The 25005-nt window shown below is 40.1% G+C and overlaps 7 protein-coding genes across 7 annotated transcripts; 1 reads left to right on the top strand and 6 right to left on the bottom strand.

Moving 5' to 3' along the window:
• Positions 1 to 8187: 8187 nt before the first annotated feature.
• On the bottom strand, positions 8188 to 8527 carry BDR25DRAFT_363754 (uncharacterized protein; the record flags this gene model as incomplete). Its single annotated transcript, XM_033696787.1, has 2 exons — positions 8188 to 8348; positions 8407 to 8527. The coding sequence occupies 2 exons, from the start codon at positions 8525 to 8527 to the stop codon at positions 8188 to 8190; spliced, it is 282 nt and encodes a 93-aa protein (XP_033539492.1).
• BDR25DRAFT_308199 (uncharacterized protein) lies at positions 8437 to 9684 on the bottom strand. Its single transcript, XM_033690993.1, has one exon. It carries the CDS (start codon positions 9187 to 9189, stop codon positions 8794 to 8796), a length of 396 nt encoding a protein of 131 aa, XP_033539491.1. The 5' UTR covers positions 9190 to 9684; the 3' UTR covers positions 8437 to 8793.
• Positions 9685 to 10499: 815 nt separating this feature from the next.
• BDR25DRAFT_248313 (uncharacterized protein) lies at positions 10500 to 11870 on the top strand (the record flags this gene model as incomplete). The annotated part of the gene is made up of 2 exons (XM_033685969.1): positions 10500 to 10915; positions 10964 to 11870. 2 exons carry the CDS (start codon positions 10500 to 10502, stop codon positions 11868 to 11870), a joined length of 1323 nt encoding a protein of 440 aa, XP_033539490.1.
• Positions 11871 to 12278: 408 nt separating this feature from the next.
• On the bottom strand, positions 12279 to 14623 carry BDR25DRAFT_330130 (uncharacterized protein; the record flags this gene model as incomplete). The annotated part of the gene is made up of 4 exons (XM_033692505.1): positions 12279 to 12560; positions 12624 to 12725; positions 13001 to 13258; positions 14543 to 14623. The coding sequence occupies 4 exons, from the start codon at positions 14621 to 14623 to the stop codon at positions 12279 to 12281; spliced, it is 723 nt and encodes a 240-aa protein (XP_033539489.1).
• A 321-nt stretch (positions 14624 to 14944) lies between these two features.
• Positions 14945 to 15142, bottom strand: BDR25DRAFT_248353 (uncharacterized protein; the record flags this gene model as incomplete). The annotated part of the gene is made up of 1 exon (XM_033685970.1): positions 14945 to 15142. A coding segment is annotated over one exon (198 nt), but the record flags the coding sequence as incomplete, so codon positions are not given.
• Positions 15143 to 16441: 1299 nt separating this feature from the next.
• On the bottom strand, positions 16442 to 18676 carry BDR25DRAFT_347662 (uncharacterized protein; the record flags this gene model as incomplete). The annotated part of the gene is made up of 2 exons (XM_033694297.1): positions 16442 to 16862; positions 16916 to 18676. 2 exons carry the CDS (start codon positions 18674 to 18676, stop codon positions 16518 to 16520), a joined length of 2106 nt encoding a protein of 701 aa, XP_033539487.1. The 3' UTR covers positions 16442 to 16517.
• A 48-nt stretch (positions 18677 to 18724) lies between these two features.
• On the bottom strand, positions 18725 to 20698 carry BDR25DRAFT_363749 (uncharacterized protein; the record flags this gene model as incomplete). Its single annotated transcript, XM_033696786.1, has 12 exons — positions 18725 to 18863; positions 18953 to 19053; positions 19105 to 19236; positions 19265 to 19346; positions 19386 to 19506; positions 19619 to 19698; positions 19754 to 19828; positions 19896 to 19922; positions 20007 to 20126; positions 20180 to 20202; positions 20577 to 20622; positions 20694 to 20698. The coding sequence occupies 12 exons, from the start codon at positions 20696 to 20698 to the stop codon at positions 18725 to 18727; spliced, it is 951 nt and encodes a 316-aa protein (XP_033539486.1).
• Positions 20699 to 25005: the final 4307 nt, after the last annotated feature.

Raw genomic sequence — 25005 nt, 5'->3', positions numbered from 1 at the left:
TATTGTTAGACAGAGCTGTTGCCCTGTTAAAGGGCATCTATTTTATTAACTACTTACTTTTCTTTATTAACTAGCCTATAGATTGCAGTTAGGGCTGCTTTAAATAAGTTAATGTTATTAAAGATTTTTTATGTTTCTAGTAGTAAGAGTTTGCTATTTGCTTTATAGTTTATCTAATTATTAGCATAAGGTTAAAACTAAATAGCTAGTAATCCTTCTAAGTATAAGCTTATCTATAAAATTATTTCTTTATCTATTCTAAAGGCACCTTTGTTATATTGCATGTAAAGGTAGCATCTAGTAAAAAAAAGTTTTAGGTCCTTAGCAGAACTGTTAAATGCCTTAGAGGGGGCTAAGCGTAGGGTCTTTTTTAATTTAATACTAGTTTTTTCTTAAGTAATATTTCTAAGGTTAGCTACTTCTAGCTATAGAGCTTAAATCTAATAGACATTTAAAGGTCCTTATTATGCCTAAAGCTAGAGGAGCTGCTTAAGCTGTTTAAGCTTGTTTTAGAGGTAGAGTATTTGCTAGTTCTGTGCTTCCTTAGTTGCTGTAGGAATCTAGCCAGTGCCAGTGGCTGAAGCGCCTGTCATGCTAATGTCTAAGGTGGTAGTAGCTATACTTTGCAGGGGGTAGTAATTACTGTTATAATCCTTACTCTAGCAAAATAGTATTTCTAGGAGTATGTTAGCCTAAGCAGGTATGTTATTAGAAGGGGTAAGACTTAGCTAGATTAGGTGTACAGTCTGTTAAGCAGAGTGCAGGGTAATGCGAGATGAAGGATAGGCAGGCTTGTAGTTTAACCTAGCAGCTGTATAGAGAGCTAGTAAACCTAATCTGTAAGGATAGGAATAAAGGTATATATAGTGTAAAATATACAAGGCAGCAGTAAGGTCTTTATGTAAGAGTCACAGCTTCTTAGTTTATTTAGTAGGGGAGGTGTTAGAATAAACTTAATAGTAATCACAACCTTCTAACTATAGTCATAATTAAGACTATATACATAGGGTTTACATGCTCTGCATGCTTGCATGCTGACCTTTTCTATAGCCTGCATAGCTTGCAAGCATGCAAGCCTCTGTGTCCTATTAGATAATGCATTCCGCTAGGCTTTTATCTAAAAGCCGAAGCCATTCCTCATCCGTCCTGTCACGTGATTCGCCTAGTGCGGGGCTAAGCGCCTTCCATCCGACATCGTTCGGGCTGTGTGGGACAGCCAGTTGGGTTATTACGGTCTGACTGTTGGCTGTAACAGAAGGCTTTAGTAATGTAGTAAAACTATAGCTAGTGTGTACTCTATAAAAACAACACTTATAGCACTAATAATTACTAATAGAAAGAACACCTTATACAGATAGTATAAACATAAAAATACTTTTAGTAGACTTAGAAAAGTCCTTTTAATACTCTACATAGACTTAATAACTGTCTATACCCCTAGTACTAGTGTACACAGCGCTACTGTGTTAAGCACTAGGATAATAAGCACTAAGTAGGCTAGTAGCCTACATAGAAAAAGAATTACAACAGATGCCTATAGCAGGGAACAGCCTTAGCCTGCAAAACTATAAATTACTATACCTGCTAAACAGCCTCTTTTTATAAATAAGAAAAATAAGTAAAGTGTAAAGAATAAGACAACTGCAGGTTCTACTACTTTTAGTAAAAAGTAGTAAAAAAGGAAGACTATCTAACATTACATTACTTAGTTAAAAATTATAAGTGTAAAGTAGCTAACTACTATAACTAAGAACACTAAATTTATAAAAAAAAAAAAGTTTAATAATAACTTATAAGATATTAATCTTTACATTTTTTTAAATAAAGAAGTTTTTTACAACATATTAGCCCTAGTTGTAGTAAGATAAGGGATAAGACACAGCCTAACAACTACCTTTACATACAAGGGACAGTTAGAACTAGCTCTAGTAGACAGTAGATGCACCTTTACTATAATAGATAAAGATTAAGTAGATAAACAAAGCATTTTATTTTAAATTAAAATAGTCTTGTTTAAGGTAACTCTAGCTAACACATTCTTAATTAAGTATAGTAAAAAATAGATTAACTTAAAAATATATAAAAAAAACTTTAAAACTTTAAATATAAAAGACTAGAAATCTATAAACATACTTTTATTAAAAAGTAAGTATAATATAATTTTAGGCTATAATTAGCTTAAAACATATAACCTAGTAATTAACTAGAGAACAATAATAATAAAAAGCTTTAAAGACTATGCGCGCATAACTTAGTTAGCATACTATGATAATTAATACTTAGTTTATAAATAAGTAAAATAAAGTAGCAGTTACTACTCTAAGAAAAGAAAACTCTAAAAATTTCTTTATTAAAAGCTAAAAGCCTAGGCTATAAAAATAATAAAGAAAAAGCTTAAGAAAGTTTTCTATAAAGAAATTAAGGCTAATAAAGGTGTAGACTAGATTAAGATTTTTAAAATCTAAAAAAAAAGTAGCATTCCCTTTAAGTATAAAGACTATAAGGATATGTTTAAAACACTAGAAGACCTAAAAGAACTACTACTACACTAGCCTTAGAACTATGCTATTAACTTAGTAAAAAACTCTAACCTAAAAACCTACAGGCTTTACCCCCTAACAAAGGCATAGAAGGAGGCCCTATAAGAATATATTAACTAAATGTTAGTATAAGGCTACATTTAAGAAAGCTATAGCCTAGTTGCCTTAGCAGTAGTTTTTGTAAAAAAGAAAGAAAGAAAAATCTAAGCCTATTAAAACTATAGGACTTTAAATAATAACATAATTTAAAACTAATTTCCCCTACTAATTATATAAGATATTATAAACTAGTTAAAAGAAACCTAGTACTTTACTAAGTTTAACATATAAAACAGATTTAATAAAATAAAGATAAAAAAAAGAGATAAGTAGCTTATAGTATTTAGAACTTTATAAAGACTTTATAAATTACTAGTAATGCTGTTTAGCTTAATAAATACTTTAGTAACATTTTAGCAAGTTATTAACACAGCTCTTAATTTATATCTTAATGTCTTTACTTTAGTATACCTAGACAACGTCCTTATCTACTTAAAAGATACTCTAGAAGACTATGTATAGAAGGTATAAAAAGTCTTAAAGAAGCTAAAGAAGTATAAGCTCTATCTACAGCTTTCTAAGTACAAATTCTACATTACTAAAATAAAATATTTAAAATTTATAATTAATAGTAAAGAAATAAAGATTACCTTAGCTAAGATATAGAAAGTACTTAAATAGCTAAAACTTACAACAGTTAAGAAAGTTAAGGGATTTCTTAAACTATTAGGCTACATTAGATAAATAATTAAAGACTACTTAAAAATTACTATACCTCTAACAGACACTACTACTAAGAAGTAGGTAATAGTAAAGTTTGTTTAAACTTTATAAATAAATAAAGCATTTATAGCGCTAAAATAGGCTGTAACAGCTAAACTAGTGTTAAAAATGTATAACTTATAACTAGATACTAAAATCTACACAGACGCATCCCTAGAAGCTAGTAGAGCAGCATTTTACTAAAAACAGAAAGACAGAAGATAGCACCTAGTAGCATATTACTTAGCTAAGTTCTTAGGACCTAAAGCTAGCTACAGCATACCTAATAAAGAGCTAAAAGCTATACTAAACGCAGTAAGAGTATAAGCTACAGAGTTACATAGAATAGTAAAGCCCTTTTACATTATAACAGACTATGTAAACTTAGTTATGTTTTTAACTATAAAAAAACTTTTACTAATGCACATAAAATAAGTAATAAAGCTTATGTAATTTAACTGCATTATTAAACATGTACCTAAAGCACAAAACTAGTAGGCTAACGCTCTTAGCTAAAGACTAAATTACTTTAACAGAAAAAAAAAAAAACTAAAAAGTTTACCTTTTTTAAAGAAACTAATAAAGAATAGCTTTATAATAGACTATAGCTTATAAAAGAATTCTGTATGCTTATAGTAAATAAGCAAGAATAAAAAAATTTAATCTAAAAATACTATAAATCTCTAATGTTTAGACACCCTAAAATAAGCACTCTCTAGAAAAAACTAAAGGCTGCTATACTATAATAAATACTAAAAGTAAAGTAATTATGCACTAAGGTGCTTAAAGAATGTAATACCTGCAATAAAAACAACTTATAAAGGTATAAAGCTTATAAATACTTATAACTAATTAAAGCTCTAAAGTAACTTTAGATAATAATTATAATAGTCTTTATTATAAAACTACCCCTATTTAAGAAACTAGAAATAAAAAGAATGTGTAACATAATTATAGTAGCTTTTAATAAAACTACTAAATATCTACATACCTAGCCCTTAAAAAAATAATAATAGCTAAAAAATTTATTTATAAATTAAAACAAAACATAATATTAGTATATAGATGCCTTAAGATAATTATCTTTAACTAAGATAAACTATTTACTAGCAAATTCTAGAAAGCAGCTATGCAGCACCTTAGTATAACACACAAGCTGTCTACAGCCTACTATTTATAGACAGATAGTTAGACTAAGAGAGTAAACACTAAAGTAGAAAAGTACTTTGAAAAGTATGTCTCCTACAACTAGAATAATTAGGCAGAATAGCTTTTAATAGCATAGTTAGCTATTAACACTGTAAAATTAGCTATAACAAAGGAAACACTATATAAAGCTAATTTTAAGTACAACTCTTACTTTATACTATAAAAAAAACTAACTTATAGACCTTTAGAAATTAGTAGACTAGTTATTAAACTTATAAAATATATATAAAAAGTTAGTAATAGAAGCTAGATCTAGTTAAGAAATAATAAAAAAATATGTAAATAAATTATAATAACTAGGACTAAAAATTAGCCTAAGAAACTATATGTACTTTAACACTAAAAATCTTAAAATATCTAGACCTTCTTAGAAGCTAGCAGAAAAAAGAATAAGGCTATATAAAGTTTTATAGACTTAATAAGACAATTATAAACTTAAGCTTTCTCTACACATAAAAATACACCTATAGTTTTATGTCTCTAGACTAGAAAAAGCTTTTAAAGAGATTCTCTTATTTACATGAAAATAAAAAGATAAAGAAATTAAGTATAAAGTTAAACACATTATTAGTAATTAAAAAAATAAAAAGAAGTTTTTAGTAAAGTAAAAAAAGTAGCTTACTAGTAAAAACATAGAAAAACTAGCTAAAAATTTACAGAATGCGCAGCAGTTAGTATAAAAGTACTTTTAGGCTTATTTAAAAAAAACTAGCTAGGTAATAAAGCACCTATATTAAAAAAAATAGCTACATTATTATTAAATAGCAGCAGCCTTTAAAGACAAGTCTTAGCTAATAAAAGCTGTAAAGAGAAGCAACTTTTTACTTTAGCCTCTAAAGCCTCTATCTTGTCTAAAAAGAAGAGGTCTTTTTTTAAATACCTAGCGCGCTAAGCCTCTAGTAGATCTAGTAATTTTTAGATATAATCCTATTTAGAACACTTTTTATCTCTTACTGCTAACATTTTCTTCTGTAAATAAAGTTGCTTTTAATTTTAAGACAACTGTTTATCTAATAACACATAATCCTATGCTTATAAAGCCTTAGTAGACTAAAGAAGTGTCTTTTTTTTTTAATTAATTTTACATAGTGTTAGAGATAAAAGCATTACATTTATTATACTTTTTTACACACTTAACACATTTATCTAAGGATAAAGTTAACATATAAGATAACTCTAAAGATTAGTAAGCGCTATAGAGCCTTATTTTTATTTAATAAAAAAAATTAAAATGTAAAGTAATATAAAGATAATAAAATAAATAAGACTAATAAGCTATTTAGTTTAAAAAAAATAAATGTTAAGAATGCCTTCTAGTAAGTAAGCACTTACTTTATAAATAAACTTTTACTAACATAGTTATGTAAGCAGAGCAGCAAGGACGCTACTAGGGAGGAGGGGCAGTGTGTTACAATCTATAGTTAGACTAGCGTAACTCTACTAGCAGTGCTCTATAATCTAGCTAGATTAGGACAGGGCTTGCTTATAAACTAACTAGAGGACACAGAAGCAGCACAGCTGCCTACAGTAATAAAGGAATGTGTTGTTTAATAGAGAGAACAGGCTATAAGTCTAAGAAGCTTAAGAGAGCTTATAAGAGCTTGCCTTAGCAGACTCTTATAAACCTCTTTTACTCCCCTTAGCACCTCTAGTACATGTATATAGTTCCTACATTAAATAACCTTTAGAAGGTGTGTTTAATGTTTAGTTTATTCTCTACATAGACTAAGTAGCATTTAGCTTTTTAATAAGCTGTAATACTATTTATATATCTTATACTATATATACCTCTAACTCTGTCTAATAGGACTGTTTAGCCTAGCCTTTCTACTACTGCATTAAGGGCAAACCACAATCTAGTTACTCTACTCCCCTCTAGTAGCCCACTAGCCTATACGTAGGACTGTACACCCTACCGTTGGCCCCTACCATCCGTCCTACTTCTCTCCTAGGAATATCTTAAGACCTGAGTGCTTCTACGAAGCAAGGATTGTAACATGTTTAAACAAACAAGGATAGAATCTCTCTATCTTCCCCTCTGACAAGTCACGTGACCTAACAGACAAGGAATGGACAGAACTCTTAGACTAATGCACAGCCAAATGCGCTGTCTAATGAGCTGAGCGCGTTTGTATGCAATGCATGCAAAGCATGCAGAGCATGCAACCCTATGTATATAATTTAAGATCCTAACTACATTTAGAAGTTATAATTAAAGTTTAGTCTAGTTTACTATTACATAGACTAAGTAGTATTACTACTTTTTAATAAAAAGTAATCTAATAGTATATCTTGCACTACATATACCTTCTATCTTGTTCCTACACAGGAACTGTTTAACCTAAGCACCTTATACTGCTGTTAAAGAGCAAACTACAGTTAGCTGCTTCTCCTACTCCTAGCAACTACGCCTTAACAGACTGTACACCTGCCTAAGACTAAGTTCTCTCCCTTCGCTCCCCTAACTACCTCCCAGGCCTAGAGTTCTTCGGACACTATTTCTCTAAAGTAAAGATTGTAACAGTTACTAAGTCTATATACTTCTATTTTTATAGCTTACTTTATTATGTTAATGCTTTAAATAACTATTATCTAATTTCTATTACTTTACTATATTACTTTTAGCTATTCTTATCTTTCTAAAGCTGTAATAACTGCTTTAGTTAATATCTAGCCTATTATAAAGCCTAACTTATTAAAGTTATACCTGTCTTTATTCTAAATACTGTACTTAGCTTTTATGTTAGCTACTAGGCAAAACTAGCCTTAGATAACCTCTAGATCTTTATAAAGTGCTTTTTTATAATTATACTTATAATTAAACTTTATTATAAACTTAAAGCAGTGCTTAACCTACATACTAGGCTAGTTTAAGCTAACCTAGCCTAGATTACACTCTGCAGGCAAGGAATTAGCTATATTAGCTATAGCTGTAAGCCTAGAAAGAAATCTGCATGTAATAAGCTTAAGTATATACTTAACAACTACTTTTTTTTTAAGATTAGTTAAATTTCTTAATTTAGGCTAGCATTCTACTTATAAAGGCTGTCTAGCGCGTTAATTACTTAGTGTTATGTAAAAGACATTATAGATAGCTATAGCGTGTTATAAGGAGAGTTTTAAGTCTTATTTAAGAGCTTAAAGAGCAAGCTGTATCTAATGTTCTTTAGAAGATTTAATCTAGTGTTGTTGTTAAGGCATTATGTAGATAGGTAGAGTTTAGTAGGGGCTTAGCAAAAGTGGCCAGCCAACCTGTGTGGCCGGCTAACCCGTTAGGTACGTTATTATTATTTAGCTTTTATAAGTTAGCTATAGAATTAGCTTATAAAAGTTATCTTGTGTGTTAGTTATTTATTATTTTATAAAAGACTTTATACATAGCTATAGTATATTACTTTAAAAGTATTATGTTTTATTTAAAAGCCTAAAGTATAAGCTATATTTAATATTTCTTTAGAACATCTAAGTAGTGTTAACTATTAGGAATGTATTAGTATAGGAAAAGTAGTTTAGCAGAGTCTTAGTAAAAGTAAGCAACTTAGGTGTGTAAGCAACTTGCCTGTAGTGTACGTTAATATGTTTTTAACTCTCTTTATAGCTTTTATTTACTATTACTATTAACAAATCTTAAGGCTGGTTACATATAGCTGAAATTTCTACAAGTATCAAGCGCTGTATTACAGATCGCATGATCCCCATTTGGACTTAGACGATGGCTATTCGCGAGGTTGGACGTGGGTGAAGACAACAAACGGAGGTTTTCTCCTTCGACCGAACGGCTGCACTTCCCAGAGGGCCCTGTACTCCTTCAGCCGATGTTTATGTTACGCCTCTCTATGCCTCTGAGGCAAATGACACCAGAAGAAAGAGAAGTACTTTGGAGGCTTTTCAATCATTTGGCGAACAACAAAGGCTCTCATTAACCGCGGCCCACTAACAAAATAAATCTCATTATCCCTCTCATTCCTTCCAGTCATCCTGTGCTATCCAGAGTATCACCTTCATCTTAAAGTACAGTTTTGGATTTAGACCCCTCCATCTTTCGCCATTAGGAAACACCCTTATTCATATTCTATTGCCGTGGGTGATCAATGGTTGAAAATACTGTGTAGAGTTCATCTCCGCAATCATGAAGAAATCTCTTTTGTCACACGCAACACTAATTTTGGAACCTGCCAACTTCCCGTCATTCTCGTAGTTCCAGCACTCAAACTCATTTGCCCCAATATCTCTGCCCGGCCCGTTAGAGTGAATGCATATCCAAAAAAAAAAGCACCCAGAAGAGTGGCTCTAAATTGTGCATGAACGAATGATTTGCTTCGTCAAGAGGCACCCTGATGGCCGTGAACGCTGGTGTGCCGGCCTTCCCCCGTGCTCCAGAAGACTCTTCCCACTGCTCCTTGATTGCAAGATCGAGGTCGATCAAAAACGAGCACCAGGAGGGGTTATAGACGTCTTCATTAACCATGAGGTTGCTTGGCGACATGTTACATTGTAGTATACCGGCCTGGGTGTGTAACGACTTGTATCCTTCGATGCAGCCTTCTAGCACAGCAAGAAGGCTAACCTTGGAGCTCGCCTTGTAGATGGCCTTCCCGTAGTCTTGGACAATGACGCGGCGATGTACTCGGTTCGCCATCGCCCTTCTACCTTTTATCGGAGAGTTTGAACGGGTTCACTTGCTAGGCGGCAACGGCACATCCGTACAGCTCGAAGACGGCTTGGGCCTGGCGTTGCTGCTTCGGTCTTTCCGCAAGGTGCGACATGCCTATCGGATTGGATTGGAGTATTTCCGACTGAGATGGAATTGTCATTGTTGGCAGTGTAGGTCGCGGTTAGGTTGCTCGGACGAAGTCGCGTTTGCGGAATTTTGTAGGATTAAATGTGTCGGCGAAAGCATGGGTAGCCTGAGATGAAGTGCGATGTGAGAAGGACGTTGAGAAGAACGATGGAAGGAACGGAGGCGCGATAATGCACAGGTACTGACAGGGTGGCAGGCTGGGAGGCTGGTCCGTAATAACGTAATATCGGCGTTCTATGCCAAGAACATTGCACGTGCTCTCAGACTGGCAAGGGTGCTATTGACTAGGTACAGTGCCAGACGAGAAGTTGGGTATGTGGAGAGAGAGTTGGGAGTGGAAGGGAGAATTAGATTTCACTATTCATTATTTGAGAAGCTCCAAGGGTCTCTTAGTTCTTACTGTATTACCTAATGAGCCTCAAAACTAAACCTATTAAGAAGCATCAGGGGCGTCTTCGGCGACACGAAATTGGCGGCATTCGCAAACTGCTAGCGTACCTTGTCAGTGCAACGACGAATATTGTAGAGAAATGGGGGGCCGGTTTGGAACCAGATGGGTGGGGACAGGGGATCATTTTGGGTTGGAGGGACCGAAAAGGGTGCTGCGGGATGAAAGGGTCCAGTTTAGAAACCTCTGGGGCCATTTGGAGTTGGTGACGGCAGCGACGTCATCGCTAAATCACGCTTCCCCAGCGCTAAGTCGCCCGCTCTCGTTGCAAGTTCTCCAGCGACAATTCCGCAGCGCCTTCTCGCCGTTGCTCTCCCGCATCTGTCGCCAGCGATTGTGGAACCCCCTGGACGCTAGCGAGATTATTGTTTGCGATCATGGTTTCGCCGACGCTGTTGATTCCAAGTTCCAACCTTAATGTAATTTTGTGTCTTGTTGGCCGGGAATCAGCTCGGGCTGCCCACGCTGCGTCCGCAAGCTTGCGGCCTTTTCGTTTCAACCGCTATCAATCGCGAATACCCATCAATAGACTAGAACACAGAGTAAGTAAGCTATGCGTAGTAGCGTTCTCCCTCGTCACTCTCAAAGCTTCTTGGAGACGTTGTATCTCATTGGTTGCTGATTGACTTGGCGACCATTGGGCTATTTAGACACTGCTTTACCCCACCTCTCATCTTCTATCGTGAGACGTTCCAGCGCGATGGCGGAACCCATCAGCCTCGCGTCTGGACTACTTACGCTTGCCACCTTCGCCTTTCAGTCCAGCATCACGCTCTACAACACGATTCAGAGTTTCCAAAATCACCCTGAACGTGTACGCAGTCTCGCAGCAGAGCTAGAAGCGCTACAAGGAGTTCTGCGCACTCTAAGCGATACCCTCAGCAAAACTACTGATATTGACGTCTCTGCCCTCAGTCTACCACTGCTACGATGCGGCAAGGCTTGCGGAGAGTTTGAAGAGGAACTTAGGAAATGCTCATCACGGTCGAGTAGCAGTCGGACGAGCTTTCGGGACTGGGCGAAGCTGAAGTACATGGGTGACGGCATCGACGACTTCAGGCAGCTACTGGCTGGATACAAATCTACCATTAGTATCGCGCTCACCGATGCCAACCTGTGAGTTCTTCGGCTCTGTGTTCTGCAGCCGCTCTAAACAATGAACAGTCGCAAATCTTCCGTTACAGCCGAAAGCCTCCAAGGTTACAAACGCCTCATCAAGACCGCGACCGATGATCTTGAAGCACGCCTCGAGAGTATCGACGAGAAGCTCGAAACTATTTTCACGCGCACCGCCACCGACTCAGAGACAGTGGAATTGCGCCACATGCAGGAAGAGCGGCTGAGCACACAACAATGTCTCCAGATCTGCGCTCAGCTATCTGAGCACATCAGTCAGATCCAGCTGAGACCCACACAACGCAGCCTAGGTTCTTCTGCGGAGTCAGCTGGTGTTCCTGAAAGAATAGCTGGCGAGGCCATGCAGGAGTGCAAGATGCGCCTGAACCAAGCAACTGCAAAGCTGGAGGGGTACATGCACGACGTGATCAACCGACTGATGACACAATCTAAGGCAAGCATGGCGCAGGATGAAATTGCGAACCTAGAAAGCCTTCGCGAGGAATGGTCGACCGCTCGCCAGTGCATGGACATCTGCTTCAAGGCAGATTACAACTTGAAAGAGAAAATAAGCATCATCGAGAATCAAGCTACCGGAGATGAGACTGTTCAGTTCCTGGTGTCAACCAGCGAGAAGACTATACATGGTAAAAATAGAGGGGATGGCTTTAGAATCAGGCAAGTCGGAGGTCACCTTAGCGATGAGTCGCTCCAACAGCTGTCACGGGATATTGCGGTGATTAGCTCTGTGAGGGATGAAGTTCTATCTCGGGAAGGTGACACACTGCCTAGCACCGATAGTGCTGTCGGAGAGGCAGACAAATCAGACTTTCAGCAACGCCACGGCCGTGGCATGAGGCTTGCATCTAAGTCTAATTCGGGTCCCAAGTCGTCAGATGGCAGCGAGCTTGAAGGCTCGCAGAAGAAACCAAGCGCAGGATTACGGGCCGCATGATACCCATTTGCGCTCAGGCGATGACCATTCGCGATGTTAAACGTGAGTGAAGACAACAAACGGGGGTTTTCTCCTTCGACCGAACGGCTGCACTTCTCAGAAGGTCATGTACTCCCCTCGGCCAATGTTTATGTTACGTCTCGCTATGCCTCCGAGACGAATGACACCGGAGGAAAGAGAAGTACTTTGGAGGCCTTTCGATCATTCGGGGAACAACGAAGGCTCTTATTAAACGCGGTCCACCAGTAAAATGAATCAGATTATTGTCCCTCTAATTCCAGTAAGTTATCCTGTGCTTCTTGAAGTATCTCTTTTATATCAAGGTAAAGCTTTGCGTTTGCGTCCCTCTATCTCTCACCATTAGGGAACACCTTTCTCCCGTAACCTATTGACGCAAGGGATGAGTGGTTAATAAAACGGCGTAAAGTTCATCTCTGCGATCTTGAGAAAATCCCGTTCGTCGCCCACAACGTTCTTTTTGGAACCTGCCAACTTCCTGACGCTCTCAAACTCCGTTGGCCGACTGTCTTTACCATGTCCGTCATAATAAATGCAAATCCAGAATAGCATCAAGGACGACTCCAGATCATGCATAAATGAATGATTTTTATCGTCGAGAAGCACTTCAATCGCCACGAGCGCCCGTGTGCCGGTCTTCCCCATTGCTCCCAAAGACTTCTCCTGCTTCTCCTTAACGGCAAGGCCGAGGTCGATCAAGAAAGCGAGCTAGGAGTTGCGGTTGCTTTCGTTCACCATGAGGTTCTTTGGTGAGATATCGCCCCGCAGCAGACTAGCCTGTGTATGTAGCGGCTCGTATCCGTCCATGCAGCCTTCCAGTGCGGCAAGAAGGCCAGCCTGTGAGCTCGCTTTGTATATAGGCTTTTAGTAGTCTCGGACAATAACACAACGATGTGCTTGATTTGCTACCAGCCTTCCGCCCTTCGTTAGAGAGCTAGAACACCTTCGTTTGCTCGGCGGCAAGGTGTGTCCTGCAGCTTGAGAGCCGCTTCTACCCACTAGCGCTGCTGCTTCGGTCTCTTCGTGAGATGTGGCGTCCAGCCCTGGTTGGGGGGAGCATCGAGCTTTCTGGTCATAGTTTGTCGCTTTTGTTATCCGAGGTTTCTTCGCACGCTCCCCTGGACGTCGTCGTCCCGATCATTGACACGGACGGTCGAATGGTAATAGTATCTCCCGACATTGACCACGCCCTTCTTGGTCGCCTCGCGTAGTAACTCACCCTCCTCATAGCGCTCCGGAAACTCCCACGAGTCTTTGATAACAAGGGGTGCTCGCGTATTGTCTCCCTCACGATGGACTGTCCAGCAGGTCTTTGCTCGTCCAGCAACACTGGGCGCTATCTTATACAAACTTGCATGACCTAACTCTAGCTTGACTTTGGACGAGCAAAGCAAGACCCAAACACGCGGTTGCGAAGCGAGGTAGGAAGAGATGGATATTTCCTATCGGCTGCGAATGGCGCACAGTGAGGAAAGCCGATGGGGATTTTCTGACTCGTGATGGGATGCCAGGCCAACTGTTCTCGGCTAAGCCCGAACCTGCTTCCCCCTTATTGTACAAATCAAACTTGCAGCGACAGGGAAGGGAAGGATGAATACGGGCGAAAAGCTAAATCCAACCTACGCGCTTTTTAGCAACGGCGATGATTAAAGAACATACTCATTCCTCCGGCACATGACCCAACAACAAAGAGCATCCTGGTCACCTTTTTCTTCTATTCCGTGTCGAGCGAAACGTGTCATCTTTCTCTTTGCAAATTTTCCTGCCTCTTATCCTGAGCTGCCTTTCCAGAACTCGAGAGTTGTTTTATAGTCGGATCCTTTTACCAAATCTATTGCTACTATCTACTGACCATCTTATTTTGAAAGTCACGAGCTTCTGTTGACGGTTGGGATATTTGCAAACAGCCTGGCCCTGCATAATCCCATGAACATACGCCTCTCCAATGAGCATAAACCTTCTTTTCAGTCGCTCTCGCCTTAATACGAATGGGATGTTTCCACCCGAGAGTACGCAAACTGTGTCGCCGTACTGCAATACGGCAGGGTCCAATGCCGACGTAACCATTGGAAGTGTAAAATAGCCTTCTCCCCCTATAGGCATTTCTACCCTTTAGGACGAAGCGAACAGCATCTCCACAAGTGGCACTTTCTCCGCAATGTGATTGAGCTAAGCCCTAGTTGATGGCATGTCTTGCTGGTCCAGAATGCAGCAAAGTCAGCAAGGTGTTCTGACACTTTCCTAATTATCATCCCACACCAATCTTTACCCACCGTAAGGGTCCAGCAACCTACTCGATCAAGGGATTTGTTTGTCAGGTAAGGACTGGATTTGGTAAGAAATTTGGTTAGTACCTCTACCAATGCTGCATTCTGTGCACTGGGATTTTCCGAGCCAAGGATAATTTGGGTCATCTCGACGATGCTATCGAATTCGATACCTGAAACGCACAGAAATTCACCCCATCTCCCTGTCCAGTTGATCGAAGGAACCGGGGTGCGTTGTGAGGCGGTATATTTTTAGACCCTTGAACCCAGCGGTGCTAGTGTATAACTAGTGCGAATATTCCACCTTGGAACCCAGGTCAGCTTTCGAACGTTAGATTCGTGCTGAATGACGGAAAGTACGTCAAGGGTCTGCATCCGCCGAAGTACTTTTCTAGCAACTTTTCGGAATACCGACCGAGTGCGTTCTTTAACGCCAGGCTCCGAAAGGAAGTCCCGGGTGGTATCCATGCTGGTAAATCCTAAGAGTGCGTAAATGCGATCTTTTAGTTTCCCGCAGTTGAGTTTTCGAGTTACTTGCAGTATATATAGGAAGCTCTCGAATGGAAGTCAATTCCCATTTTTTTATACCTGACAACCGGTGAAATAAGTAGGCACGCAGCTTTTTATGCATCATTTCTCCATAGTAAAGCGTCCTTACTAAAGTTGAAGCGTGGTCACCTGTTTCCAACGGAATACTTGCCGCTCCCCAGAGCACTTCTGGAGAGGTTACCATTGTGATTTCTTGAACGACCCATAGTCCTGAAGACCAGTCACAGTTGTAAAACGCTGTCACTGGGCTCCACCACGGGTTCTGGAGGAAGGAAGATTATCTTCGGCCAGAGCAATGCTTCTGATTCGATTGAGCGCCAGCTCGGCTTCGCCATTGGTGTCTTCCCCAAGCCATACAAGGACACGGGTAGCTTTATTGTAGATTTCTCCCATAAGCTGTATTTGGTCCGCCTTTTCTTCCTGGTCTTTCCGGTTTATCTAGACGGCATCTGCCCATACTAGCCGTTGAGCATCAGGGAGGTAGAGGCGTCCGAGGGCATTCATTAATCCCGCCGGATTTCGAGCCTTTCCACAGCACCACAGGATGCCACCACGTTGGTTCTCCCATCTATAGGATGTGCTTCGTATGACGGTGCCGAATTGGTTGACAATGTTAAGGTGACAAGACAAAGCCCGGTCACTTCCTCTACTTAGGTGGACCGCTACTAATCTTATGATCCCTGAGCTTAGAGGGTCGTATCGACAGGGTCCGAAACAGAGCCATTCGTTTTGCGTCTTGCGGAAGGCATTTCAGATACTATCGTCGTCTGAGATTAGTATGTACAGAGTGCAGTGCCTAGCAGATTGAAACTTTCCGCTTCCATTAGGATTCGCCATCTTATTCCCGTCTCCTTTCTTCGATTCTAGAAGGTTCTTCTTTCCCCTCCTTATTTTGAGCCTCCCTGATTCGAAGAGAACGACAAACCTATGCCAGGCGCATCACAGGATTCAAGTCCACATCTCTCGTAGGGGTCGCCTGCTTGAATGAAAGCTAATAGCTGAGACAATGCCTAGATTGGGACATTATTCAGGGCCGATTGACAAAACAGCTCTACTGTATTGCTTTGGGTGTGCACTTGGGGTTGAAAGGCTTTAACGGTAGCCTGGCAGTCGAATTAGCGTGGCTCAGTCGGGGCAGGTAATCAGTGCAGTGAAATGTCTTAGCTTTGTTAAAATCCCCAGCTAGCGCGCCGAACTATTACATATATATTCAAAGAAATTACTTTTGATTTACTTTAGTATAAGTAAAATCAAACATAATACTAAGATTCGTAGTTATATATAAAATTAACTAAGTGCTCAAGAGATTTTTAAAAGAATTTCATATAACTAATATATATATATAACTACTCTAGGTATCTTAAAGTTAAATTTTAAAGCCATAACTTAGCTATTATAGCTGTGAAGGTAGAAGGAAAGCTCTTTAAAAAAGCATGCATTACGCAGGCCGTGCATTACTCGATAAAACACTGTAGCTTAACTCAGAGGGGCCTTACAGTTATCCAAACTCAAATACTCGAGGAAACCAAATACTAGGCAGCAGAGGACATAAAAGCAAACTACAGGTGTTATCATCAAGTACTACATACAGCATCCAAGGGGGTGACCCGTCCTGTTTATAGAGGGTGTTCGCACAGCTGTCCAATGCTTCTCGCATAGTGTTTCTTTCAAGGGGTGGATACCAAACCGTGCGGACATTCCATCATACAATACCATTAATTCATTAACCAGATCATAAAAAAAAACCCACCCTTACCGATAATAAGTTCAAAAGCAAGACCGTCGCCTTCTTCGGTCATCAAACGCAACCACTTCAGAATCTCCAGCCAGCCGCATACCCACTTGTCACATTTCCATCATCCCAGCCCCGGATTAACAATGCCGCAGGCGTTGTAGGCCCACATGCACTGGCCGGAATGCACACATTCCTTGTACAGCAACTGTTCACCACACATACAGAGCCAACCGGACAGTCGCTACTAGCAGTACAGTCTGCGAGCCCAGCGCACAAGGCATTGCCCGCACAGAAGCCCGTGCCGTCCGAAGTAGAGTAGCAGACGCAACCACTACCCGAGCCACAGGACGCAAAAGTATTACAAGTTCGACCTGTGCATGAGTTTGTAGAACAGACGCCGTTGGCGCAGGTACCCGATGGACACTGTGGGCAGATTTAGCTGATTTCGGATCTGGGGCTGAGCTTGTCAAACCTACCTTTGTGCCGCAGGCCCCACAGTTGGCAGGGTCGGATAAAAGATTTACGCATGCTCCATTGCAAAGAGCTTGGGTGGTCGTAGTGCATGCTGGGGGTACCTTTGAAGTTGGCGATGGGATCGAAGAGTTCCCAAATGGCGGTACAGTAGGTATCCTGCTCGATGATACAGGCGGTGTTGTAGGTGGGGGAACGGGGGTCGATGGTGGACTGGAAGGTGGAGGAATTGGAGTAGAGGAAGGAGGCACTCGAGTCGAGGAAGGAGGACTGGATAGCGTGGGGATTGGAGTAGAGGACGGGCGAGTGGGAGTCGAGGGTGTGGGACTTGAGGGAGGTGGGAGGGGAGGACTTGACGGAGAAGATACAGGAGGGTTTGATGAGCGAGAAACGGAAGGACTTGGCGGAGAAGATACAGGAGGGTTTGATGGGCGAGAAACGGAAGGGCTTGGCGGAGAAGATACAGGAGGGTTTGATGGGCGAGAAACAGGAGGGCTTGGAGGAGAGATAGCAGGCGTACTCCTGGGAGGGGTAGCAATTGGAGTCGTAGGCGGAAGAACTGGAGGAACGGTTGATGATGAAGACCCTACTACAAGATCCTCAAGGCCCTTGCATGCTTCGCTGGAGAACTGGCTCGCGATAGGATAGGCCTGGCTAGTGATATAGTTGCAGAACATAGATGCCCCAAACACGGAAAGGAATTCAACATCAGCCTTCTTTGATGAACTGTCGTCATAGACTGAGGTGACGCAACCGTCGACGACCGCCGGGGAGAAGGACCCAGTTGAGCCGCCAGTGAAGGAGGTCGTGCAGATCGCTGAAATTGTGTCTGAGATGAGCTGATCTGCGAACCCTTGGTTGTTCGCCTTTGATGCAACGTATCCCCCCAGTTGTTTGGCGAACAAATGTGTATTGTCTGACAGAGCCCTGAGCTTTAGTTTATACACCGTTCTTCTTTCCGTATCTGGCCCCATTTCTGGCTTTAATTGGTAAGCTGAGCTTCCTTGGATAAGGAATCCGAGGGCAAAAAGGAAGACTACCAAGACTCCAATTTTCGGATGCTGGTGACAGGTTGCGCGGCCCGTGAACTGAGCGGGCTGGGACTGTATAGGATTTGGGGACTTTGTCGGCACTGAGCCTTCTCCTGTTGAAGTAGCTCCACCTCCTCCTGTTGAAGTTACTCCACCTCCTCTTGTAGAAGTAGCTCCACCTCCTATTCCGCTGATGATAATTCCACCAACATCAATAGACGATGAAGAAGCCTGAGGAGACGCTACCGATGCTAGAACGCCCCCAGCCCCGGAGGATTGGGATGGAGGTCCAATGATGACGGAAGAGGCCCCAATCCCAGCCTGGGATGATTGTGGCAGAGGAATGACGATTATAGTAGAACCGCGTGGTGGTGGGGGCTCACAATCAGCGCCAGTGGTTCTTGTCACGGCGTCCACTTTTGTGCCCGCGCCGGTCCCATCGCTCTGAACGTGCAATCCCTTGCAGTCCGGTAGAGTGATATTCTGCTCTTGGGCAACGGGATGATCCACTTGATTTCCAGGTTGAGAAAATACGTATTGACTGATATAGTTCGAGCCTTTGGAATCGCAACGTGCGTTACTCTTGTAGTCCAACCCATTCCCATTGTCAACACTCGCACCGCCTGGGAACTGATCTAACACACCACAGCTAGGCCCGGCGCAGCCAAAATCTAACTGTGGCAGATTCCCAGGACCGCAATCCGTGAAAGTTCCCTTCAGTGTGGTTCCAGACATGTTTCAAATCTTTGCCTGGATTGAGGTGCTGTACTTAACGAAAGGAAGTTACGGGTATGAAGAGCGGAGGAGGGTATGAACCATTCTTTTATACATAGCCAGGCTGAAGAGCCGCGTGCGCGCAGCGTGCCTACTCTGTTTGATGATCTTGAAAGCCCACGATAGGTGCGTTGGCGCCTTTTCACGGCTGCCTTCTAGCGTGGTTGTTGCATGCTATATTTGCCGAGTATTTCATGTGTTTAGAACAAAGTAGTCAGTCAATGGCGTGAACGTCACTCTCTTGTTGGTGGGGTGATCACTGATTTTGTGTGGCGGAGGTAGGGTCCTGGGCAACTCTTCTCTTTTTGGGGTTCAAGGCTGGAGCCGCGGTGATTCAGCTAATGAGGCATGTTTCGGGCCGAGAGAGCTGAAAAGAATCGATATTTGACTGAGGGAAACTGATTGACGGATATGGTGAGTGCTAGCGAGAATGGTGTGCGAACTGTCCAAGATGTCCAAGCAACAGGAGTTTTCAATCTGCCCACCTGTAGCATGATGGCTGTGGACCGAAAACATGACGTCTGTCGGTGACAGATGCAAACATTCGACAGATTCACACATGGGCGCAGCGCCGCCATCAACGCATAATCCAGCCAGATATCCTCGATGGAGCAGGTGCCATAAACAAACGCTGCCCATCCCCCAAGTCAAGAAATCCTGTCACTATCACAGGTCATTGTTAAGACCCATTTGGATTTTCAGTCGAAGTAGGACCAGATGGAGGGGTTCAATGAGGGGATTTCGGTCCACGTTTTCGCGCCATCCAATCAGCAACAACCGGAACACGAGGGCTGAAGTGTGTTGGCAAGTTAGGCTGAGTAATTTTAGTGGGCGAATTCTTGGATTAGCTTGATAGGCTGAGAATAACAAATCCTAAACCTTTCGCTTAGCAGCTTCCAAGACTGGGGCTTGTTAGTGAGAGTGGGAGGACTTCAACATCGACCTCCCGTGCATCGGTTACAATACTCGGATGGGAGAATGTGCTAGTCCCCATTTCCCAGGCTCTGAAATCAGATTATCTAACCACTAAGCCTACACCGCCATGTTGAGTTCCTCCATGGAAGCGGAGAAATTAGAGAGTTCTGCAGCTGCCCGTGCAACCGTACCTCATGGCTGGGTGGCAGCCCTAGAGACTAGGCCGTAGATATCCATATAGAGTTTAATATTGTTTTTTTTCCACATGAGGTCAGTGGCCGGTGGAGGCTTCCTGGGAATCAAAGATAGAGTGACATGCTAGTCTTTCAGAAAGGAACAGTGCCCGGGTTAATTCTCTAATAAATACCTAGATCACAAAACAACTATAAAAATGATGTGGACAATAGAAGGCATAGCTATCATGTTAACACCCAAATTTGCATTCCCACCAACTAAAGAACTTGACGACTTAATTTGCCACTCTCGAATTGCCTCTCTTCACACCAACTCCTAGTCCTAAACTATACCCCTAGAAGTATTATGTAGCACTCGTCTCCTGGTTTCAACAACCACTATCTGAAAAAGTAGAGAAACACGCCTTATTCAAACAAAAGAGAGAAGAGTTAGCAACAATCAAGTAACGTGTAATTTAAATTTTCTCTCTACATGCTAAAACTAAATTAATTAGAGAAAGTTATACTATAGTAAAAAGCTAATTAAATTAAACGTAAAGTAAATTTTTACATAACGTAAATAAAAACTTAATTTATTTTACTAAAGTTATTTAGCTTATAAAAGTAATAATTTTATAATAGGTTTTTAGTATTAAGTTTTAGTTAGCGCTAGTATTAGCTCTAGCTACTTTAACTTTATAATATATTTATTTTACAAGCAAGTAGTCTACACAAGGAAACAGTCTATTCTAATAAAAATGTGTCGAGTATACTGAGAGCCTGGGACTGGGGCTCAGAGCCTGGGACGCGGCTCGGGATCTGGAGAGAGTATGTTCCGAAGCTCGGTGTATATAAGGAGAGCCTTCAACTCTCCTAGATAGCAGAGTCACTTCATCCGATCTTCTGAACAGCTACTGCCAGGCTATTTTATCCTCTATAAAATGTTATACTTTAATTATAATTTACTTTACAACACCTTGTTAGGCTGCTAGTCCTTACAAAGGATAATGCACTGTAAGGATAGAAACAGTTTGTACAACAGTCCTTACGCGCGATAGGTATATATACTATTCTGTAGCAAATCAACTCTTAGTTGATTATTCGCACCTTCTAGTTGAATTAGCGCAATGGTATAAAGCTCTTTTCTTACACACTTATATTAATTAATTAAATAATAATAATAAAATCTAATATATAATATTTAATTTATAAATACTAACGTATTTTATAAAATAGTTAGCTACACAAGCAAATTAGTTACTTTAAACCTACATAACATTAAGCTTGGTAAGCACCTCTATCTTTAAAACTACTATATAGAATTAGCTAAAGATCCTATAGTAGATTTATATATATACTAGTAATATAGGCTAAAATAATATAGCTTAGGAGTAAAATGTTGATGCAAGCTAATAGCAGCAACAAGCGCAGTTGTGTGACTAGCAGTCGAGTCTGCGCAGTCTCTGCAATCTCTTGTAGCACCCTCTGCAACACCTGTAGCTCCACACCTTGATGTTACTCTAAGGCTGCACCAAACTATATAGTATTGTATACTATTCTAAGGAATTATCAAGCAGCAGCAGGTTAAAATAATGTAGCGTGGTAGTAAAATGTTGCTGCAAGCTAGTAAGAACAGGTTCTTACAAGCATATTAGTTAGCAGAGACTCTATTAGGCTTAGATTTCCTCTATTTTAGCTTAGCGCCTTCCTAGTTTAGTTAAGCGCTATCTTATACTAAAGTTTATACAAATTTTAAAGTTAGGTAATGTTTAAATACAGTAATTTTTTTAAGCTAAGAGATTTCTTATAAGGCTAGATGTTTTATAACAGGCTAGTATAGCCTCACCTAACCTGTTTAGAGATCACACGACCTGTGCTTTGTATATAAGCATGAATTATAACAAGCGAGGCTTGGCAGCGATTCGTCTCTCTTACAATACACTCTTATCTTTCTCTAAAACCTTGCTCTTAGTGCTATCCGTGCTATCTCCTATCCCATCTTTACATTTCCTTTCCTAGAAGAACAATAGAGAGGCTAGTATAGAGAATTAATTATAGATTTTACTTGCTAACGCTTATAAAATAATTCTTTTTATATTATTACTAACTCTAGCTAAGAAACGCTTTTTATACCTTATTAAAAAAAAGCTAAGCTAATGCTATAAAAATTATACGTATAAAAAGTAAACTTAAAAGGCTTAAAAAGCAAGTAGTAAGGCTATTTATAAAAAGTATTAAATAAGTAAATTTAGTAATGTAGAAGAATAAAACATAGTTTAAAAGCATTATTTAAAACTAGTAAAGTAAAAAGAGTATTTTAATTATCTAAAAAGGCTTATAGTAGTAATTATACTAAATTAGCTCTACTAAGGTAACAGCGCTATTAAAACTATAGAAAAACTAAGTAGAACACTTATCTATGTAAAATAAATAAAAAAAGATATTACAATTAAATCTAATTATATTGTATATAGGTTTTTTAGTTAGTTGTAAATAAAATTAGGTTTTTGTTTATATTATTTATTACGCTAAAAGAATTTATCTCGCTTAGTAATTTATTTAGCTTAGTAATAGTTTCTTTTATACTTTATAGTATAATGTAACTTTATTTACTTTTTAAAATGTTGTAACTTACTTTTATAAAAAAGTTACTAAATACATCTAACAACTATAGTCTATATGTTATTAGCGTACATTACAAGCAAGTTGCTTACACACCTAAGTTGCTTACTTTTGCTAAGACTACACTACACTACTTTTTTTACACTAATGCATTTCTAATAACACTACTTAGATGTGTTAAAGAAACATTAGATATAGTTTACACTTTAAGCTTTTAAATAAGATATAACGTACTTTATAGGCGAGTTGCTCACACACCTGAGTTGCTTACTTTTGCTAAGACCCCACCCTAACAAACTCTATTATAGCCTATAACAACCTGCTCTAGCACTATATAGTACAGTACAGCCTAGAATATTATTTAGATACTACTTCTGCTTCTTGCTTACACATTTGCGCGTTATGCCTAGTCTAATTACACTGTTTGTAGCGCCTTTAGAATAGCTTACCTACTTTAGCCTACACCTGCTTCTTTACCTTCTTTTTATTACTACGCGCCCTAAACTTCTTTAAAGCTATTAAGTATAGGCTTTTCTAAATTATTAAAGTTTTTTTTGCTTTAATCTGCTTTCTTTTATATAATTTATGTTATATAGTAGCTTTATTAGCTGCTTAAAGCTTAGTAATTTTCTATTATGCTAACACTAGCTTATATATAATTATTACTACTCTTTTTAAAACTTTTTTAAATGCCTTAACTATAGAAGTTAGTAAACTATTTATATGCTTCTAAATTTTTATTTTTATAAGCATTAATTATAACTTAAGTTCTAAAGTATTACTTAGGGTTTACAACTACTAGAGCTTATTATATATAGGTAGTAGTAGTAATAGAGTGCGCAACTTTATATTAAAGCCTATTATAACTTATTATAGGTTAAAAGGAACTAATCTAGCACTTTAAAACTTTTTTTAAATATTACTAAAAGTAATTATAGCATTATAAGCTACTTTAAAGCATAGTAAAAACTTTATTTTTATAATATAAGTAATTTAGTTATATATAAAGTTTTTAGCTTAGCGCCTTTACACTTTTTTTAAAGAAGTAAAATAACCTACATTAAGTAGCTATAAAAGGTGTAATAAGTAAAAAAGTATATAAATAGTAATAATTTTATTATTTTTATAGTATTACTAAAAATAAAGTAAGTTATAGCTCTTATTGTTAAATGGGCTCTGACAGCTAGCTGCTTATGGTATGAGCACTTAAGTAGCAAGAGTAAGAGTGGTGTACGGTGTGCACAGCGTACGAGGTAGGTAAGGTGAGGGCAACATGTTTCTGGTTCTATTGCTCTTGTCTTTCCTCCGTACGGAGGAAAAAGGGGATATCTAGATGTTCGCGCACGGAGGTTCGCGCACGAGCATCATGTGACATAGATACGTGATCCTGCTCGTGCGCGATCGTTCGTATCCAGGCCGCGACGCTGCTGCTGCGTACGGACACTGGCAACTTTTCTTTTTGTCCAAAGAGTTGCCTTCCGTACGCGTTACCTCCCTTCTGTCTGTGTAGGTCTATCTAATTACGTTCTGCCTTTACTCCACCCCATTTGTTAGGACTTGCCTCGGTGATGCCGTACGTTAAGATAGGCTAGTTGCGCCATGTGGATAGCTCTATGAATGGTGTAGAGCGTTTTGGGCTATTGTTGTCTAGCCTTTGTGCGCTTGCCTTGTGAGTGATTTAGCGGTGTACAAACTGTTTCGTGCGGGGTTTTGTGCCGGAATGGTGTGGGATCTTTGCGTAGGCAGGTGCGTAGGGAGGTGTATATAATAAGGTCTCCCCTCCTCCTTTACCTTCTCTTCTTTATCCTTCACTCTCTAAGCCCTACTGTACCATTCCCTGGCTCTTTTCTCTTTTTGTACGGTGCTGACAGTGACAGATACTCCCGCCTGCACACACACACACACACACAGAGAGAGAGAGAGAGAGATGTCTCTCCAGCCTTCCTCCTCTACCTCCAGCGCCGTTAGTGCGGGCGTCTTCGACGTCCTTGTGCAGTCTGGCGGCCCGGGGCGCATCCGCGTCACCCTCCCGACTGGTTCTGCCGCTAATCGGCAGTTCATTCAGCGTCTCAGCATAAACGTACAGATCCTTTAGCTCTTCTGCTTCCTCCTCGTACGAAATGCTAATTGTGGACAGGCTGAGGAGCGGCATGTGGCGGCTTTGCCGTCCCACGATATCGACGTTGTCTTGCCTGCTGGCACCGATCTGCAGCTGTGGGCGGCGAAGGTTGTGCGTCGTGAGGGGTACTTCCGTGCGGTCCTGGTCCAGAGTCGCGGTCAGGTCCCAGCGACTCCGTGTGCTCGTCGTTGCGGCGGCACCACTGGTGCCTCTCCTTTTGTTGAGTGTCGTGTGTTGGCCAACTTCCAGGCCAATGCCTGCGCCTCGTGCGTATGGCAGAGCCGTGGTCTGCATTGTGACCACCATACGTGAGGGGTGGTGGCTTTTTCTTCTCCTGTATACTAGACAAATAGACTGTCTTCCTCACATATCCTTCTCTTCCAATCTTGTAATAAGAAAAATGAGTGCGTACGAAAAAAAAACAAAAGAGATAGGCCTTGTACAAAGGCGTTGTTAGTCTA

Source organism: Lindgomyces ingoldianus, assembly GCF_010093535.1.
Source record: "Lindgomyces ingoldianus strain ATCC 200398 unplaced genomic scaffold BDR25scaffold_78, whole genome shotgun sequence".
NCBI classification, from domain to species: Eukaryota; Fungi; Ascomycota; class Dothideomycetes; order Pleosporales; family Lindgomycetaceae; genus Lindgomyces; species Lindgomyces ingoldianus.
Note: the sequence above shows the minus strand (reverse complement) of the source record. Positions and strands in the feature narration are given on the sequence as shown.

Coding starts and splice junctions, on each gene's coding strand:
- BDR25DRAFT_308199 (XM_033690993.1), bottom strand. CDS start 9,189: ATGGCGAACCGAGTACATCGCCGCGTCATTGTCCAAGACTACGGGAAG.